This window comes from Bos taurus, chromosome 6 (genome assembly GCF_002263795.3).
Source record: "Bos taurus isolate L1 Dominette 01449 registration number 42190680 breed Hereford chromosome 6, ARS-UCD2.0, whole genome shotgun sequence".
In the NCBI taxonomy this organism is placed as follows: domain Eukaryota; kingdom Metazoa; phylum Chordata; class Mammalia; order Artiodactyla; family Bovidae; genus Bos; species Bos taurus.
Window position 1 is genome coordinate 77,557,884 of NC_037333.1, and position 22,172 is coordinate 77,580,055.

The 22,172-nt window shown below is 35.6% G+C and overlaps 1 protein-coding gene across 17 annotated transcripts in view; it reads left to right on the forward strand.

Moving 5' to 3' along the window:
- Positions 1-22,172, forward strand: part of ADGRL3 (adhesion G protein-coupled receptor L3) — a 936,136-nt gene that overhangs the window by 841,573 nt on the left and 72,391 nt on the right. For all 17 annotated transcript variants that reach the window (XM_059887348.1, XM_059887344.1, XM_059887332.1 and 14 more), the window contains 2 exon segments: positions 2,514-2,580; positions 3,783-3,874. In XM_059887348.1, the coding sequence (XP_059743331.1) occupies positions 2,514-2,580; positions 3,783-3,874 (159 nt within the window).

Consider the following 22,172-nt stretch of genomic DNA (forward strand, 5'->3'; position numbering starts at 1 on the left):
AAGTAGAGAAGACATTTTTTTCAAAAAAGTATAAAAGTTTTGTAAGACTAAAATTTAATGATGTTATTTTAACAACACATTTGGTGAGATTATGTAAAGTTTTTTTAATTTCCTACTTAATCCAAGATACTCTGCAATATTGTAATTAAAACTACTATACTTAACCTGTACAGTAACTGTTCTCAGAAATCCTCAAAATACATTTCTCTTTGAAAAAATTTGCAGAGAATGTGTTTTGGTTCTCAGATTAACTCTCAAAAACTTGTTTGACCTCCACATGAACAGGGGCTATACTAATAACAGGCATTCTTAAATGTGCTGTTAGAATATCATGCTGCTATAATTTCAGAGGTCTTCCCTGGTAACTCAGATGGTAAAATATCTGCCTGCAATGCAGGAGACCTGGGTTCAATCCCTGGCTTGGGAAGACCCCTTGGAGAAGGAAATAGCAAACCTGTCCAGTATTCTTTCCTGGGGAATCCCATGGACAGAGGAGCCTGGCTTTTTAGCAACATTCTTGGACTCTGTGTGTGTATGTGTGTGTGTGCACGTGTGCTTATGTATGTTTTAATCTGGGAAAATATTCATGCTTTGTCCTTTATTGATCTTAATTTGTGGGAAAATATAATCCTTGTTGAAAACCCTGAAAGACCCATGGATATTTCCTCTGCTTTGGTCTCCCGGCAACACACACAAACTCATTATTAGAGGGGTAACAAACTAGCCTACAGTCAGAATGAAGACAGTGTTCGTATTTCAACCGTTGAGTTCTCTGGTTTGTTTCTGCTTATTGCCAATACCACACTTTTATTTTTCCATGGCCAAACTTTGTTAACAACAGCACAACAAAAAGTTTACTAAGTACTCAAACAAATTAATGGCTAGTAGTTTGAGTATTGATTGCTTCTCTAACATTTTTTCAAATATGATTATTATGTTTATTGTGAATGAAGAAAAATTATGTAAAAAGATGAACTTGTAGTCAGTTTCTTATTGGACTGCAAATATATCCCAGTGTAAATTATTTTGCAAATATTTTACTTTATAGAATAAAGCCCAATTTTCTTGTTTTAAAATCAGGTTTTTTCAGGGCATTTGATTATTTCTTTACTTAAAAAATCTAACTTTTAACCTTTATAAAAAATTTAAGTTACTTAAAAGTAAAAAGAAAAAAATAATAATAAACCTCACTGGCCCTATTGCTCAGATGATAAAACTGTTAGTATTTTGGCAGGTAGCTTTCAGGAATTTGAAAAGTGAAGCATATAGCTAACACCTCTTTTGTGCATTTCTAGTCCTCTGTACACCCATATGAGAGGCAATCACTAACCTGAGTTCGGTGATTTTTTCCCAATTAATTTAAAAAATTGCATTCATATTTAAATATATCTGTCAAAATATGAATATTATAGTTCATATAGATATGTCACTTTAGTTTTTCACTAAACTTTGTTCCTGTGATCTATTTTACTGACATATAAAGACCCTTACTCTTCACTACTTTATAACATTTCATCACATGTATAGAAAAATTTTTTTAATTTGTTGCTGTATTGACATACATAAATTTCTTCATAGCTTTTCTGGTTCTCCATTATTGTTGAGATTTAATGAGTAGTTACATAATGAGAAATATTTACATACTTCAGACAACATACATGCTGTTTTAGAATGCTTAGCACACCACTGAACTATTTTCTAGTTTTTTTTTTTTAATTATGCTTCAAATATATCCACATGGCAAATAATTTAAGATATGATTTTTAACATCAAAGGTAATTTATTCAAGATTTACATTAATCTTTCTCATAATAGTCACTTCCATTTTGTCTTCCTGTCATCCTGAAGAAAGAAAATGTAATTTCCCAAAGGCTTTAAGAATTGGGGGAGTATTAAATGTAACTGAAATTAAGTGATTAATAATTTACTTTTGGGTCATGAATCAACTTCATGGAATGCCAAGGATCATTTGCAACCTCAGAAGCACTAGCAGTAACAATGCACTTTTTAAGACTCAAGAACTCTCAAAGGTTGGCTGCCCAACCTAATTAAACTTCAGTCTTCTGATACCAAATTTATTTCTTCTTTGTACTGAATCTCCTCAGATCTTCTTGACAGGAAAATGTCACTTTACCTGACAGCTGATAGACAGGTTATGTAGCACCATAATTGGAGAGAAAAGGATAGCTTAAAGCTACTCGACTTAATGGCTATATGTATGGCTCTTTCTTTCTTTCTTTTCTTAAGATTTCTGTGACAGACACAAAAGGCCCCAGCAAATAGGCCCAGTGCCATTTATTCCTGCTTCCTCCAGGGGTAATTATCTTATTCCATCAATAGTGCTGTCAGAAATTGGGCACATAATTCAGCATTTAAATGAACAAGCAGTGTAATATTTCCTGTCTCCCAGTGGAATGCTTTGCAGCTCACATTCTTCTCTGTCACTCACTCACTCTTGATGTATGTCCCATAGCCAGTCCTTGAATGCCTTCTCTCCCTGTGTTTCATTGCAGATGTTGGCTCCGTCTTGACACCTACTTCATTTGGAGTTTTATAGGACCAGCGACCTTGATAATTATGGTGAGAACTCCTAATTAACTATGTGTTTCCCAGGTCAAGAAATAAAACTTTCACTCTCCCTATGCTGGCTATCTTTAATTTACATAGATTAATTTGGGGGTAAGCATGTATTTATTTGACACTACATAACTCAAGCAATTAGACACTCATTAGTCTACTTTTATATTGTAAAATGCTTAATCAAAACCCTCGGGAGCAGAAAACATGCATTTGCACAAGTTTATGCAGTTATTATAGCTCCTCAGGAACCTGATCTAGCATAATCCATTTGGTTTTATAGGTTTTAAACAGTGATGACTTTGTTTGACAGTAGTACATTTTCTTTCTTTTTCATTTGGATAATTTGAATTATGAATGGAATCAAATTGGAAATGTGGCAAAAAAAATAAATAACCTTCCTGTTCCTTCCAATTCTGTTTTTATATAAATTTCAAAAACTTTAAAATTTAAGAGGATTTTACTTGAGAATGACAAATAAGTTAGGCAAACATTCTGGAATCATGCTTTCTTTTTTATTTTTAAATGCATAGTATCTTTCAAATATGAATTGTTTATCCTAATTTAGATACTATTGTTGGTATCATTATTTATGCTTATCATTTTAAAATACAAGGTTGCCCCAAGTTCTGAAGTATAAACAAAGCAGGTAACAAGGGCATTTTAACATGTGGTTTGTTTTGTTTTATTTGCAGTCATATGGTCTGTCTTGGTCCAGTGATATAAAAATGTCATTGGGGGTGCCCACTACTTTAATTCTAGTTTGTTGTAGCATGAGAATTTAACCAGCATTTTATAACCCTTTTGATCTAGCTATTCACAAATATTATGATTTTGAATATTAGTTTTGTAATGCAGCATTTGAACAATAAGTTAAGGTCCATGTTTGGAGGGTGGATATAATATCAACCTGGAATAGATATTGTCTTTTTTATAAACATATACTTGACTTTGAATTGTTTTATAGTTCTACAGCATCATTCCAACTGCTGCTGATTTTCTATTTGCATTTGGCATATCAATGCTTTGTAATCCTCTGGTATCTCAAGTTTCCAAGCTGCCTTTACAAAAAGACTAGATGATTATCTGTGACCCAATTATTTTATGAGAGCTAATTTCCCAGAACAACTCATCTGTCATAGAAAATAGACTTACTTTTTTTTCTACTCCAGTTATGCTACATAACAGTACCTTTTACATTCCAGCTTAATGTAATCTTCCTTGGGATTGCTTTATATAAAATGTTTCATCACACTGCCATTCTGAAACCTGAATCTGGCTGTCTTGATAATATCAAGTAAGTAACTTTTCTTTTGCTTTTCTTTAGTCTACCTTACCTTGATACACTAAACTATTCAAGCTTTTAATTGTATTGAGATATTTATGACAAAATGATAAAGATCAATGTGTTTTATTTGCTGAATAAGATCATTTACTGACTACTGCGGTGACTTGATCTGCCTGAAAATAAGTATAGTGAAGCTTTGTCTTCAAAGAGACTTTTTCCCCCCTAAATTATAATTTAAAAAATGATAAGTTTTTTATTGAAACTGTGTTAGTCTCTCAGTCATGCATGACTCTTTGTGACCCCATGATCTTCCCAACCCAGGGATCGAACCTGGGTTTCCTACACTGCAGTTACATTCTTTACCAACTTAGCTACCAGGGAAGACCAAGTTTTTATTAGATGTATTTATTTATTTTGTCCAGGAAGCAAATATGTAGTTACTATATTGGGCAGACTCCTGTTTCGTAGAGTAATAGCCACACCAGTGCTCAACATTCCATCTCCTACTTCAGAGCAGTGGGAAGAGAGCAAGATGGTGCCACCTGCAAGTACCAAAGGAGGATGTTTATACTACAGGGGAGGAACCCAGAAATTATTAATCTGGGTGTTTATGGAGGAATTCTTATACTGCTGCCCTTCTGTCCTCCTGAGAGAGAAAGAGAAACTTAACATCTCCCTAATGTAAAATCCTATGGTATACAAATTTAATGCTCCAGATTTTACCTTCTTTGAAATGTTAACAAATCTCTTGGGAAGTAAACCCCACCAGAAGACTCTCAGTATGCAATCATCTTTTAACTCTCAAGGTTTATCCTTTAACGAAAATCTGCTTTTTTATGCTCAAAAAATCTGAAACATGCAGAGATAAGAAAATATCCACATTTCTTTCCTCCCTAGTAGTACTTCTTTTATATATACACAAAAAGAATCCAATTTACATTTTCTGGAAAAAAAAAAAAGTTCTTTAGTATAACCAAGAACTTTGTCTTATTCCCGTAAAGGGTGTGACATTTGAGAAAGAATAGTATGACTCTGTTGCAGAGGGAGAGGGTAGGAAGATTTGGGAGAATGGCATTGAAACATGTATAATATCATGTATGAAACGAGTTGCCAGTCCAGGTTCGATGCACGATACTGGATGCTTGGGGCTAGTGCACTGGGACGACCCAGAAGGATGGTATGGGGAAGGAGGAGGGAGGAGGGTTCAAGATGGGGAACACATGTATACCTGTGGCGGATTCATTTTGATATTTGGCAAAACTAATACAATTTGTAAAGTTTAAAAATAAAATAAAAATTTAAAAAAAAAGAATAGTATGGAGATGTACTTTAGTTATTAACATATAGTCTGTATTAAGTAGCTTTTGTAAGTGATTGCCTATGCTACGTATAAACTGGTTAAATGTTTTTATTTAAATGAATGTACTTTCAGAGGTTTAATGAGGTTGCCTGTAACTTTCATGTGCTACTGACATTCTCCTTGAACTACCTCAGATAGCAGCTCTGTCACCCATTTCTCATCGACTTACGTTTAGCACCTGACATAGTTCCTTGCCCACAGTTAGTCCTCAATGTGTTTTCAGAATAAAGTAATGCATTGAAGACTGTAGTGACAAAAGTGCATTGAAATTAAGTGCTTAATTTGGTTTAAGGGATCTTCTGTCTATAACAGTTGAAAAAGTAGCTAAAGGGTTAGAAAAAATAAAAATATAATGTAGTAAACTAGAACTTATCTACTGTGAGTAATAGTCTTTTGTAGTTTAATATTACTTAGTTGAGTCATTACACTTTTGAATTATGTACAACTAGACTGCCCTTCTAAAATGTCATTATGGTTCCGTGGACTCTTTGTTCCTAATGGTATTGAATTTAGATCAATTATATAGGCACATAAAATATAACTTCTTTATCTTAGCATATTTGTACTCACTTTCATACAAATTATATCTTTATATGTATCTTTATGTAATATAAAAATGCATTTAATATTTTATTATCATTTTTGTTACATTTTAAAGTACTATCAGAAATAAGTGAATAACACTTTGATATTTATGTGACAGCTTTTACCAAATTAAAAATTTTAGAAATGTCTTGAACTTAGTACAGTCACATATTTTAAAAGATATATTTGTTTTCTCATTATTCATATGTATTTCTTTAGGTAATATGAGTTGAATCTCTGTGATATTACTAATTAGAAAAACAAGCACACAAAAGTGATAATTACATGTCATAGTATAGAAGGCATCAAATTTTATATTATGAAGCAAAATAAAGCCTTAAATGATGCTGTCTTGATTTGAATTCTGTATAAATTCCTTTATAGTTTACAGCCATTGGCAAGTTTGAGCCTTTCTCTCTTCTTTAAAATGGGTACAATAATGAAGCATACATACCATCAAATGAGCAGAGGAATGTAATCATGAATGTAATGATGATGGTTTTTAAGGAAAAGTCAATAAAGTACAAGGAGATAAATAAGGTAGCTGTTATAGAGAATACAGAGGGTAGTTTTAAGATGGAAAGATATGCATATGGATATGCTGATAGGAAAGAACCAGTTTTAAAAGTGGTTAGAAATAGAGGAAAGGGAATATGTGCTATAATCATGATCCAAGGAACATAGGGGAATGAGATCCAGAATAGTGGGACGATAATTCCACTTCATTCGATTTCATGAGACACTTTTGTACTGAGATACCATAAACCAGCCAGGGGAATTCTTTTCTACTCAGAATGGATAAAATAGTTAATAGGTATGATGTACATATGTGGTAGAACCAGAGTGGAACAGTAAATTGAGGAATTTCTGTCTATTCTCCTCTACAAAGTAAGAAAAATGGTCATCTACAGGTTATGAGGACATGTGGGATAGAGAAAATTTAAAAAAAAGTCTCAAGAAAATATTTCTTAGAACTTTATAGAATTTGAAGAACATTTTATTTCATTCAAAATATGTTAACTATTTAATAGGTGCTTGTAAAAAAATCACCAGGGCATAATTAAAAAGAAAAAAAGAGAATTTAAGAAAAAGCAAAATACAAAATCTGGCATCCTTTTTGTTTTTAGTAAAAATAAGGATCTGTATAATATAAATTTTTAAGTGGTATGGATGATATGAGGGTATTTATTTTAAAGGCATAGCATGATTTATTTGGAAAATCTTTTTTAGTATGGACAGAGGGCATAAAAATGTATGTTTTTCTTATTATGTTTTGTTTTGTAAAATAATGAATAAGATCCACCACCTTACACAGTTTGCTGAGAAAATAAGCTCACCATGTAAGACCTTTTGCCAGACAGTGTCTTTCTAAAACTATTCATTCATTTATTAAATATGTGTTATTTTTATTATACATGTTCTTTCACAGAGAAGAAATATCTTCTTTATCCAAAATTTGTTGCTTCTTCCCATATTCACTACCACCACTTCCTTTTATGCCACAGTGAACTTCTGCAAAGCTGCTTCAGTGGTCTTCTGACATTTTCCCCCACACTGATTCTTGCCCCTGCCTCCATTAGCTAGAACGATCTCTTGAAAAGTTTAAATCTGATCATGCACCTCTCTTGGGTAAAACTCATCGGTGGTTTCCTGTTACTCTAACACTGAAGTCCAAATTTCCTACCATGGCCCACTAAGCCTTCCTAATCTAGTTGCCCCTTTCTTTCTACAGCTTCATTTTAAGCCATTTTAAGGGCCATTTAAGCCCCTCTGGCCATTCTAGATGCACTCACTTTTCCTTCAGGTCTTATCTGCTATTTCTCTACAGACTTTCTTTTCCCTAACACTGCATGACTGATACTACCCTAATTAATTAATCATCTAAAAACTATTGTTATATTTTAATTTTAATTTACTTCATAGTCATCATATTAATAATACTTTTTTGTTGTTGTTGTTATGGGGAGAATATTTGCTAACCAGCTGACATGAAGTGTTCCAGCCTACTTGACAGTTAATTCTTATTATAAGTGGATAAATTAGTGTTTGAATTATAAAAAATAAGTAAATAAATACATTTTGATGTTAGTATATGGTATTCATTTGGTTTGATAATGACTATATTAATGATATACTCTGGGAAAAAATAATAATATATTAAATTGCTATAGTTAACATACTTATGGAGGTAGAGGTACTCCACGTCTCAAATATAACCAAAAAAATACTTAAAACTACATTTCTGTTTGCTCTTTTCTTACTTGTCCTTTGTCTTCTTTTCATCAAAATAGGTAATTATATTTGGAGGAAAAAAATAACTCCAGTCACTTGAATTTTGGGGTTGAATTTCAGACATAAGGAAAATCTAGCCTAATTTTTTAAAATATATATATATATATAAATATAATAAAGCAATTAATGAAATGTTATCAGCACAAAAGTAATTTATAGTATTGCTGAAGCATTATGACATGTATAACTTTAATTTTTGAGGAACATTTATAGCACCTGTGACATTTCCCTTAGAAATAAAAATTGATCATTTCTATAGTTATCAACTACTTGTATTGTTGAAAAACTATTTAACAGCATCACAATGACTTTGAATAATAAAAATAAATAATAGAATTTTTTAGGGCAAAGAAAGAAAATTGGTGCCCATATGGAGAGAAAAAGAATCTGCTAAACTTCCCTTTTCTATATCTGTCCCTTTGCCCTTTTCCAGGGACAGATATCTTCTGCATCCAGACTTCTTATCTTGACCTAGTCCTGTTTTCCAATTTCTGGTATCTCCCCTTCATTATGGTTTTGCATGAGTGATGGATTGGCAAACACAATGTCAGATAGTTTAAAGAAACAGTTTTCACTTTCCTTCCTTCCTCCCTGCGCTCTGATTCCTAACGGAAGGTATAATGTTGAAGAGAAATAACAACTCATGTTATACACAATTTCAATTTGAATTGGTTATATGATCTCACAAGTTACATCATGGCTCTAAAGTCTTAGGATCTCCTCAGAATTAGGAATAATTGATTCTGCTTTATTGAGTTTTGTTATAATTAAAACTATCATATATATAAAGAATACAAAACATAATTTAGTGTTCATATAGTATGGTTTGATTATTTTTAACCAATCTATGTGGAAATACATTTCTGCCTTTCATTCTTAGTGTTTTTCTTAGTGAAATTTGCTCATTCTCTTATCGAAATCTCATTAGAATTTGACTGGCTTTGTTTCTCATGTAGAACTGGCCTGATATGATCCTCTTTTTTTTTTTTTCCCTTTTAAAGCAAAAGTTATCCTATTATGAAAGAATTAGGCTCCAGGAGTGAAATGCTCATTTGATTAATAAGTAACAAGTTCTGTAGTTAGTTTTAAATTAGGGGGGAAAAGAAGTGTCTCAGTGAACTTAGACATCTGCCACACATAAAGAAATCTAAGAAGGCTTCTGAGTAGCTTCAGGGATGAATAGAAAAATGTTTTACCTTACTGGTATCCATAGTAACTTACTTATTCCTTAATAAGGTAATTTTTGCTGTGTACTGTATTTCTAGATATTTGTAGAAATAATTAAGTCATTTACCTTTGCTAGTACTACATTAGTACTTCATGGAGTTAAATGTGGTAGGTTCTTAAAAACTGAAGGTGGAAAAGTAGAATGATATAATCATTAAAAATGTAACAGTATCACAAAAACTTTCAATACTCTGATTTTTCTTCTTTATGTTAATATATTAAGATGGAATATATATATATTCCCTGCTTTTTAAAGTGGTATCATTTTTATACTGAAGTCAGTGCAGTATCTTAAAAAGAATTTGATCCTTTATGAAAACTGGAAACCTAGTTCTGAATTATATGTAATAAATATATTTGCCCACTTCAATGACTTCTGGATGAGTTATGAGGAAAATATAATACTTTCTCATTCTTCTTAAAATATTAACTTGTTGTTCAGTCACTAATTCGTGTCTGACTCTTTGCGACCCCATGGACTGCAGCATGCCAGGCTTGCCTGTCCTTAACAGAAGTTTGAGTTTGCTCAAACTTATGTCCACTGAGTCAATGATGCTATCTAAACATCTCATCCCTTGCTGCCCTCTTTGCCTTTTGCCTTCAACCTTTCCCAGCATCAGAGTCTTTTCCAATGAGTCAGCTGTTTGCATCAGTTGGCCAAAGTATTGGAGCTTCAGCATCAGTCCTTCCAGGGAATACTCAGGGTTGATTTCCAGGTTCCTATGCAATATTGTTCTTTACAATATTGGGTTTTGCTTTCACCACCAGACACATCCGCAACTGAACATCATTTCTGATTAGGCCAGCAACTTCATTCTTTCTGGAACTATTAGTAATTGCCCTCTGCTCTTCACCAGTAGCATATTGGGCACCTTCCATCCTGGGGGCTCATCTTCCAGTGTCATAACTTTTTGCCTATTCATACTGTCCATGGGGTTCTCTTGGCAAGAATACTGGAATGATTTGCCATTCTCTCCTCCAGTGGACCATGTTTTGTCAGAACTCTTCACTGTCACCTGTCCGTCTTGAGTGGCCCTGCACAGCATAACTCATAGCTTCATTGAGTTACTCAAGCCCTCTCACCATGGCAAAGTTGTGAGCCATAAAGGGAAAAATATTAGCTGTGAATTAAAAGGTTGAAATATTGTTTTGGACTTTTATAAAGGAAGCTCAGTATAGTTTATATAGTCCATGAAGACTTGAAAAAAAAAAAAACTTGTGTCTCTATTCAGCTAATTTTATTCATTGTTTATCTTCCACCACCCAAACTACTACATTTAAATGAACATGCCATAGATTTCTAATTATTTTAAGCATTTAAAGATGTGTTTAGAAACTGTCACCTCTTGTAAAAAAAATTCCTCGGCCAACACACTGTACTGAGATGTGTTTTTCCAAAACTTTTTAATCAAATATAATTGTCAATACCCACACACACTGTGAACACTTTAGTCCTTAAAAGGGAACTAGTAGTTGATTTACTTTATTCACTGTAATAAAATAATTTTTAAGAATATTCTGAAAAGAATATCATTCAGTATCTCATTTTCCCCACCTTCCCTCCATTTCCTTGGTCTGTGGTTAAACATCACTGAAAATGTTCCACAAAGTTATCTTAAATGATCGAGGTATATTTGAAGAATAATACAATCTAAACAGCACTGTTTGGAGTTCTGTGTATTTTTATGACACCACTAGATTTACTTCAAATAAGTTAAGATTTTCCTCAGGTTTTAGTTAGTCCTTTACTGATTAACTTAATTTCAACTGCAAACATTTAACAATCACTTCTATGGAAAATTAACTTTAGCCACCAGTTCACAAAGCTGTGCATTCAGCCAGTCTTGTTGCCAATCTCACTGTATCATGCATTTTAGGCTGTAGTTTTAAGTTTTGTGAAATATTAAAAGTGTTAGTCTCTTTTTTCAGGCTTTCTCTTTAAAATGCATTCAGATCCCCATGAGATCTTTCTAGAACCAGGTGTTTTTTACATCACTGTGTTTGGCATACTTCATTTTCTGGGAGCTGACACTGAGAGGAAAAAAAAAAAAACAAAACAGTTTGAAGGATGACTGTCACGGGCTCACTGGAAAACTGTTAGGCATTTTACCTTGAGAGCAAATAATTCTTTCACTTTTTCCCAAAATGATCAGGTTATATCAGGATTAGGATAATCAATTACAGCCTAAGGATGAGAAAGCCTAAAAGACTACCTAAGGGGGGGAAAAATTATTCTTTATGAGAAAAACTTAAAAGCTGGTAACTCCTGTGTTCTTTATATGTTGGCTAAACTCAGATTTCCTTTGTATCCTATATGAAATGTGCAGTCAGACTTTGGGAAAGCTTGGTAATCAGAATTGTTTTATGAAACCAGCATTTCTGTAGTAATTATACACACAACAACAGAATTAATCTAAAATAAGCAGTTATAACAAGGCTGTATTTTTCCCCCAAAATAATTAGGAGACAATATTCACTTAAACTTTCATTAGGTCGGAAGAAATACAAAAAAATTATAAATGAATAATATTTATATTCCATATTATTCATATATTTTATTTGTTTAATGTATAAACACATTTTATTTTTGTCTTTTACTCATTAATTTATTTAATAAATGAAAAGTCATAAAATTTTGGATACGTATTGAAGATATAACTTACTGAATTGATAATTTATTTACACAGACTATAAGAGAAAGGTTCTTATGCAATATTGCTCTGTACAGCATCGGACCTTGCTTCTATCACCAGTCACATCCACAGCTGGGTATTCTTTTTGCTTTGGCTCCATCCCTTCATTCTTTCTCTAGTTATATCTCCACTGATCTCCAGTAGCATATTGGGCACCTACTGACCTGGGGAGTTCCTCTTTCAGTATTCTATCATTTTGCCTTTTTATACTGTTCATGGGGTTCTCAAGGCAAGAATACTGAAGTGGTTTGCCATTCCCTTCCCCAGTGGACCACATTCTGTCAGATATCTCCATCATGACCCGCCCATCTTGGGTTGCCCCACAGGCATGGCTTAGTTTCATTGAGTTAGACAAGGCTGTGGTCCTAGTGTGATTAGATTGACTAGTTTTCTGTGAGTATGGTTTCAGTGTGTCTGCCCTCTGAAGCCCTCTTGCAACACCTACCATCTTACTTGGGTTTCTCTTACCTAGGGCGTGGGGTATCTCTTCACAGCTGCTCCAGAAAAGTGCAGCCATTGCTCCTGACCTTGGACAAGGGGTATCTCCTCACCACCGCCCTTCCTGACCTTCAACTTGGGATAGCTCCTCTAGGCCCTCCTGCGCCCGTGCAGCCAGGGCTCCTTGGACATGGGGTTGGTCCTCCCAGCCACTGCCCCTGGCCTCGGGCGTTGGGTAGCTCCTCCCGCCCGCTGCCGGTGGCCTCGGGCTCCCATCACTTCATGGGAAATAGATGGGGAAACAGTGGAAACAGTGTCAGACTTTATTTTTCTGGGCTTCAAAATCACTGCAGGTGGTGACTGCAGCCATGAAATTAAAAGACGCTTACTCCTTGGAAGGAAAGTTATGACCAACCTAGATAGCGTAGACAGAGACGTTACTTTGCCAACAAAGTTCGTCTAGTCAAGGCTATGGTTTTTCCTGTGGTCATGTATGGATGTGAGAGTTGGACTGTGAAGAAGGCTGAGCACCGAAGAATTGATGCTTTTGAACTGTGGTGTTGGAGAAGATGCTTGAGAGTCCCTTGGACTGCAAGCAGATCCAACCAGTTCATTCTGAAGGAGATCAGCCCTGGGATTTCTTTGGAAGGAATGATGCTAAAGCTGAAACTCCAGTACTTTGGCCACCTCATGCGAAGAGTTGACTCATTGGAAAAGACTCTGATGCTGGGGGGGATTGGGGGCAAGAGGAGAAGGGGACGACAGAGGATGAGATGGCTGGATGGCATCACTGACTCAATGGACATGAGTCTGAGTGAACTCCGGGAGTTGGTGATGGACAGGGAGGCCTGGCATGCTGCGATTCATGGGGTCGCGAAAAGTCGGACACGACTGAGCGACTGATCTGATATGATCTGGTAAGAGAAAGGAGTAGAGTGTGATTCCAAGATTTTTGGCATTGGGTATTGAGATATGACTGTAGAAAAAAGACACACTGGGGGCAGGTTAGCAGATTTGGGAGGGGAGTTGAACAACATAAGTTTGAAAGATTTACTAAATATTGCAGTGTAGATGATGCATAAGAAGTTGGAATAATGAAGAGAGCTGAAGATTTAAATTTGAAATCATTGGTATATAGATTTGATTTGATTTTTGCATTTAGTGTTTTTTAGGTATTAAATATTGATTTTGTTTTATGTATCTTTATTCCTTTCTATAGTGGTAAATGATTCTGCTTTTTTTTTTCCATTTATGACAATGATATATTTCCTGTTAAACCATTAAGCAAAGTGAGATGATTTTTAAAAAATTAATAATGTAAAGGTGGTATGCAGACATGACAAAAGCTTAAGATAGTGATTTTCCAGTCAGATTGGTTTGTGTCACTTGTCATGGTATGTTACTGTTAGGATATCCTTGCTGTGAGTATATACATCATAATGCTCCTAATGAGTAATAAAAACTGAAATCCAGAAGTAGGTGTCTTTGTAGCTGGTTTAATAGCTCAGTGATGTTAGTAAGTACCTTAGCTCTTTCCATCATTTATCACCCTTAGCATATTGGATATTGTCACGCACAGTGTCAACTTGTGGTCCAGGAATGTCTCCTTCAGTTTCCACCATCTCATCTTTAGCAATTGTGTTCAAAAGCAAAAGCAAGGAGAGAAAAGAGTGCTTTCATCAAAAGCCTCTTCTATACAATGTTGCAAACCTCTGTCCTTAGTACCGCGGGCACTCAGTCTATCAGATCTAATCCTTTGAATCTGTTTGTTACTTCCAATGTTTAATCATAATGGATTTGATTTAGGTCATGACTGAATGGCCTAGTGGTTTTCCCTACTTTCTTCAATTTAAGTCTGAATTTGGCAATAAGGAGTTCATGATCTGAGCCACAGTCAGCTCACAGTATTGTTTTTGCTGACTATATAGAGCTTCTCCATCTTTGGCTATAAAGAATATAATCATTCTGATTTTGGAACTGACCGTCTGGTGATGTCCATGTGTAGAGTCATCTCTTGTGTTGTTGGAAGAGGGTGTTTGCTATGACTAGTACATTCTCTTGGCCAAACTATTAGCCTTTGCCCTGCTTCATTTTGTATTCCAAGGCCAAACTTGTCTGTTACTCCAGGTATCTCTTGACTTCCTAATTTGCATTCCAGTCCCCTTTGATGAAAAGGATATCTTTTATTAGTATTAGTTCTTGAAGGTTTTGTAGGACATCATAGAACTGTTCAACTTCAGCTTCTTCAGCATTAGAGGTTGTGGTATAGACTTGGATCACTGTGATATTGAATCATTTGTCTTGGAAATGAACAGAGATCATTCTGTCATTTTTGAGATTGCACCCAAGTACTTCATTTCAGGATCTTTTGTTGATTATGAGACCTACTCCATTTCTTCTAAGGGATTCTTGCCCACAGTAGTAGATATAACGGTCATCTGAATTAAATTTGCCCACTCCCGTTCATTTTAGTTCACTGATTCCTAAAATGTCAGTGTTCACTCTTACCATCTCCTGTTTCAACACTTCTAATTTACCTTTACTCACAGACCTAACATCCCAGGTTCCTATGAAATACTGTTTTTTATAGCAGCAGACTTTTCTTCCACCACCAGTCACATCCAAAACTGGACATTGTTTCCCCTTTGGCTCAGCCACTTCATTCTTTCTGGAGCTATTTTCTCTGCTCTTGTCTAGTAGCATATTGGGCACCTACCAACCTGGGGAGTTCATTGTTCTGTGTCATATCTTTCTGCCTTTTCATACTCTTCATGGGTTCTTAAAGCAATAATACTGAAGTGCTTTGCCATTCCCTTCTCCAAGGAACCGTGTTTTATCAGAACTCTCCACCATGCCCTGTCCATCTTGGGTGGCCCTACACAGCATGGCTCATAGATTCATTGAGTTAGACAAGCCTGTAATCCACGTGATCAGTTTGGTTTGTTTTATGTAAATTGTAGTTTTCATTCTGTCTGCCCTCTGATGGATAAAGACTAGAAGCTTATGAAAGCTTCCTGATGGGAAGGACTGACATGGGAAAATTGGAGTCTTGCTCAGATGGGTGGGGCCATGCTCAGTAAATCTTTTTTTTGTTTGTTTGTTTTTGTTTTTTTTCACATTCTATTTTTTTTTAATTTTATTTTATTTTTAAACTTTACAATATTGTATTAGTTTTGCCAAATATCGAAATGAATCCACCACAGGTATACCCGCGTTCCCCATCCTGAACCCTCCTCCCTCCTCCCTCCCCTACCCTCCCTCTGGGTTGTCCCAGTGCACCAGCCCCAAGCATCCAGTACCGTGCATCGAACCTGGACTGGCAACTCGTTTCATACATGATATTATACATGTTTCAATGCTATTCTCCCAAATCTCCCCACCCTCTCCCTCTCCCACAGAGTCTATAAGACTGATTTATACAGCGGTGTCTCTTTTGCAGTCTTGTACACAGGGTTATTGTTACCATCTTTCTAAATTCCATATATATGCATTAGTATACTGTATTGGTGTTTTTCTTTCTGGCTTACTTCACTCTGTATAATAGGTTCCAGTTTCATCCATCTCATTAGAACTGATTCAAATGTATTCTTTTTAATGGCTGAGTAATACTCCATTGTGTATATGTACCACTGCTTTCTTATCCATTCATCTGCTGATGGGCATCTAGGTTGCTTCCATGTCCTGGCTATTATAAACAGTGCTGCAATGAACATTGGGGTACACGTGTCTCTTTCCCTTCTGGTTTCCTCAGTGTGTATGCCCAGCAGTGGGATTGCTGGATCATAAGGCAGTTCTATTTCCAGTTTTTTAAGGAATCTCCACACTGTTCTCCATAGTGGCTATACTAGTTTGCATTCCCACCAACAGTGTAAGAGAGTTCCCTTTTCTCCACACCATCTCCAGCATTTATTGCTTGTAGACATTTGGATCACAGCCATTCTGACTGGCGTGAAATGGTACCTCATAGTGGTTTTGATTTGCATTTCTCTGATAATGAGTGATGTTGAGCATCTTTTCATGTGTTTGTTAGCCATCTGTATGTCTTCTTTGGAGAAATGTCTATTTAGTTCTTTGGCCCATTTTTTGATTGGGTCATTTATTTTTCTGGAGTTGAGCTGTAGGAGTTGCTTGTATATTTTTGAGATTAGTTGTTTGTCAGTTGCTGCATTTGCTATTATTTTCTCCCATTCTGAAGGCTGCCTTTTCACCTTGCTAATAGTTTCCTTTGTTGTGCAGAAGCTTTTAAGTTTAATTAGGTCCCATTTGTTTATTTTTGCTTTTATTTCCAATATTCTTGGAGGTGGGTCATAGAGGATCCTGCTGTGATGTATGTCAGAGAGTGTTTTGCCTATGTTCTCCTCTAGGAGTTTTATAGTTTCTGGTCTTATGTTTAGAAAATCTTTAATCCTATTTTCTATTGATGGATGGGGTTGTTTCCCCTACTAGTAATAATGGAGGTAATGATGACCTCCTTTTAAAGGACTTATCCCAGGACTACTGTATTCAGTGCCCCTTACACCATGCAGGCCACTGTCAACCCACACCTCCACTGGAGACTCCTGGACACTCACAGGCAAGTCTGGCTCAGTCTGTTGTGGGGTCACTGCTCCTTTCTCGGTCCTGGTACGCACAAGGTTTTGTTTGTGCCCTCCAAAGTCTGTTTCTCCAGTCCTGTGGAAGTCCTGTAATCAAATCCCACTGTCCTTCAAAGTCAAATTCCCTCAGTTCTCAGTCCCTTTGCCAGATCCCCAGATTGGGAAATCTTCTGTGGGCCCTAGAACTTTCACCACAGTGCAAGAACTTCTTTGATATAATTGTTCCCCAGTTTTTTCTCATGCCTAATTATCTATTATTAAATGTCTGCTGTGGATATGTCTACATTATAAAAATTCAAGTAAATCTTATGAAAATGGAAGTATTATATTATTGCAGTTCATTCATCCCCAAGTTTTTTGACAGATAGAACTTATTCTAGTCTTTGCTTTTATTTATACCATAGAAGAGATTAATGTAAGAATCTGTTTATTATTTAGGAATTAAAAATGTTGAAATTTACTGTTTTAATCTTTTTTGTTCATTTTTTAAAAATGCAGTTGCTGTGCACTTTCCAAACAGGTACTTGTATTTGGCATTATCTTGTTTAATTCTATATTGTAAAACTTAATCTTGCTTGCTGTTGGTTAAACTCACAAATTCTATCCTAAAGTGTTTTCATTAATTTGTAATATATTTATTTTAATATACTTTCAGCTTATAAACAATTATACAAGGAAATAATAGATTTGGAACTATATATTTCAAATATAAATAAAGAGATTTGAGTCACTTTGATTTATTTCCACAAAGATCATCTTTCTTTTAAACATATAAGTCAGTTTTTGCACCAGTGACTACTTAAGGTCATAATTCTTTAAAATATAAAGTGAAAACTATGATTGCTTAAAGGCTGAATGAAATATACGAAATCTCATGGATGTCACAATTATGTGGCTTTTAAGAGCTGTCTTGGTTGCTATAATCAGAACCAACTAGTAATAACATTTTTGCCTAATATAACTATAAAGTGACTCTGAGAGAGTCAGACATGACTGAGCGACTCAGCACAGAACAGCACAAAGTGGCACAAATTATTTTAAACTGAAAATTCTATTTACTACAATGATTATCAGCATATAAATTTGTCTGAAAGTTGACCAAAACTTATGATTTAAAAAATTTGATGTGAGAAATTTTGCATAAATATTATTGGGCTCAAAGACATTTTTACTTGCAGATCCTAATCAACCCATATTTAAAATGTTTCTTGGAGATGTTTAAAGAAAATTTACGGGTAATATTAAGTTAAATATTGAATTGCATTTTGAGTCACATACTGCAGATAAAAATTTAGTCATAGATTCTGAAATAAATGACCTAAACCCTCTGGTTCTGCCCTTCAGTTCAGTTCAGTCACTCAGTCATGTTGTACTCTTTGCAACCCCATGGACTGCAGCACACCAGGCCTCCCTGTCCATAGCCAACCCCTTTAGTTTACTCAAACTCATGTCCATTGAGTTGGTGATGCTATCAACCATCTCATCCTCTGTTGTCCCCTTCTCCTCCTGCCTTCAATCATTCCCAGCATCAGAATCTTTTCAAATTAGTCAGTTCTTCACATCAGGTGGCCAAAGTGTTGGAGTTTCAGCTTCAGATTCAGACCTTCCAATGAATATTCAGGACTGATTTCCTTTAGGATGGACTGATTGGATCTCCTTGCAGTCCAAGGGACTCTCAAGAGTCTTCTCCAACACCACAGTTCAAGAGCAACAATTCTTTGGCTCTCAGCTTTCTTAATTGTCCAACTCTTACATCCATGCAGCTACTGGAAATACCATAGCACTGACTAGACATACCTTTGTTAACAAAGTACTGTCTCCGCTTTTTAATATGCTGTCTATATTGGTCATAACTTTCCTTCCAAAGAGCAAGCGTCTTTTAATTTCATGGCTGCAGTCACCATTGGCAGTGATTTTGGAGCCCAAGAAAAGAAAATCTGTCACTGTTTCCACTGTTTCCCCATCTATTTCCTATGAAGTTATGGGACCAGATGCCATGATCTTAGTTTTCTGAATGTTGAGCTTTAAGCCAACTTGTTCACTCTCCTCTTTCACTTTCATCAAGAGGCTCTTCAGTTCCTATTCACTTTCTGCCATAAGGGTGATGTCATCTGCATATCTGAGGTTATTGATATTTCTCCCAGCAATCTTGATTCCAGCTTGTGCTTCCTCCAGCCCAGTGTTTCTCAAGATGTACTCTGCACATAAGTTAAATAAGCAGGGTGACAATAGTCAGCTTTGACATACTCATTTCCCAATATTGAATCAGTCTGTTGTTCCATGTCCAGTTCTAACTGTTGCTTCCTGATCTGCATACAGGTTTCTCAAGAGGCAGGTCAGGTGGTCTGGTATTCCCATCTGAACTCCCCAGGTCGGTAGGTGCCCAGTTTGCTACTGGAGATCAGTGAAAAAATAACTCCAGAAAGAATGAAGAGATGGAGCCAAAGAAAAAACAACATCCAGTTGTGGATGTGCCTGGTGATAGAAGTAAAGATGATGCTGTAAAGAGCAATATTGCATAGGAATCTGGAAAGTTAGGTCCATGAATCAAGGCAAATTGGAAGTGGTCAAACAGGAGATGGTTAGAGTGAACACTGACATTTTAGGAAACTAAATTGGACTAACATTTAGCAAACTAAAATGGACTGTAATGGATTAATTTAACTCAAATGACCATTATATCTACTACTGTGGGCAAGAATACCTTATAAGAAATGGAGTAGCCCTCATAGTCAACAAGAGAGTCTGAAATGCAGTACTTGGATACAATCTCAAAAACAGCAGAATGATCTTTGTTCGTTTCCAAGGCAAACCATTTAGTGTCATAGTAATACAAGTCTATGCCCCAACTAGTAATGCTGAAGAAGCTGAAGTTGAATGGTTGTATGAAAACCTACAAGACCTTCTAGAACTAACACCCAAAAAAGATGTCCTCTTCATTATAGGGGACTGGAAAGCAAAAGTAGGAAGTCAAGGAATACCTAGAGTAACAGGCAAAATTTGGCTTTGAAGTACAAAATGAATCAGGGGAAAGCCTAATAGAGTTTTGCCAAAAGAACACAGTGGTCATAGCAAACACCCTCTTCCAACAACACAAGAGAAGACTCTACACATGGACATCACCAGATGGTCAGTACTGAAATCAAATTGATTATATTCTTTACAGCCAAAGATGGAGAAGTTCTATACAGTCAGCAAACACAAGAGCAGGAGCTGACTGTGGCTCAGATCATGAACTCCTTATTGCCAAATTCAGACTTAAATTGAAGAAAGTAGGGAAAACCACTAGACCATTCTGGTGTGACCTAAATCAAATCCCTTACAATTATACAGTGGAAGTGACAAATAGATTCAGGGGATTAGATCTGATAGACAAAGTGCCTGAAGAACTATGGACGAAGGTCATGATCGTACAGGAGGTAAGGATCAAGACCATCCCCAAGGAAAAGAAATTAAAAAAGGCAAAATGGTTGTCTGAGGAGGCCTTACAAATAGCTGTGAATAGAAGAGAAGAGAAAAGCAAAGTAGGAAATGAAAGATATACCTATTTGAATGGAGAGTTCCAAAGAATAGCAAGGAGAGATAAGAAAGCCTTCCTTAGTGATCTATGCAAAGAAATAGAGAAAAACAATACAATAGAAAAGACTAGAGATCTCTTCAAAAAATTAGAGATACCCATGGAAAATTTCATGCAAAGATGGGCACAATAAAGGACAGAAATGGTATGGACCTAACAGAAGCAGAAAATATTAAGAAGAGGTTGAAAGAATACCCAGAAAACTATACAATAAAGATCTTCACAACCCAGATAATCACAATGATGTGATCACCAGTGTAGAGCCAGACATCCTGGAACGTGAAGTCAAGTGTGCCTTAGGAAGCCACACTATGAACAAAGGTACTGGAGGTGATGGGATTCCTGTTGAGCTATTTCAAATCCTAAAAGATGATGCTGTGAAAGTGCTGCATGCAATATGCCAGCAAATTTGGAAAACTCAGCAGTGGCCACAGGACTGGAAAAAGTCAGTTTTCATTCCATTCCCAAAGAAAGGCAATGCCAAAGAATGGTCAAACTCCCACGTAATTGCCCTCATCTCACATGCTAGCAAAGTAATACTCAAAATTCTCCAAGCCAGGCTTCATCAGTAGGTGAACTATGAACTTCCAGATGTTCAAGTTGGATTTCGAAAAGGCAGAGGAACCAGAGATCAAATTGCCTACATCCTTTGGATCATTGAAAAAGCAAGAGAGTTCTAGAAAAACATCTACTTCTGCTTTATTGACTATGCCAAAGACTTTGACTGTGTGGTTCTGCCCTTAATCAGCCCTAATAGTTGCATTTGATCTAACATCAGTTTAAGATTTCATGTGTTTTGTCTATTTGAAACTGTGAGTGAAATAATGAGACATACTTATGTATTGAAGTTTTGCTATATATCAGGCACAGTTCTGCACCCTCTACATGTGTAAATTTAATCTTTGTAATAGCTCTTTGAGATTTCAAAAGGGATAATTAACTTACCTTGAGACCTTACAGATAGTTAGTGCCAAACCTTGTATTCCAATAGGCCGTCTGGTTTGAGTCCATTTCCTAATTATTACCATATATTCCTTATTCTATTACATTGTACATCTACAAATAAACTGTGCTTCACTTGAGTTTTTCCTAAGGATCATTTTAGAATGAAGACATGCTTAAAGATTTAAATTCAAATATGGACTGGAATACATGACTAAAGAACCCCATCTTCAAAATCCTGTGATTATTTTAATATTTTAAATAATGAGCTGAAAAATAAGGTTAGTAAAGTGCAGTTTTCAGGAATCTTAATGTAACAGTGGTCTTAGAATTAGAGATAGAGATTTCAGAGTACCTAGAATTTAAAGTGAATTACTGAATGAAGCTACCCAAGAAGGATGTGGTTCTGGTAAACAGTCACTTTGGTGACTCAGAAAGTATAGTCAACATGGTAAATAAAAAATTATGTCATAGAAGCCAAAAAATAGAAGGGGATGATCAACTATAGGATGTTCCTGAGTACTCGAGTATGATGAGATGGAAAAGTTGACAAGGGACTTGACAATGATAGGACATTGTGGAGTTAAGAGGAATGTGT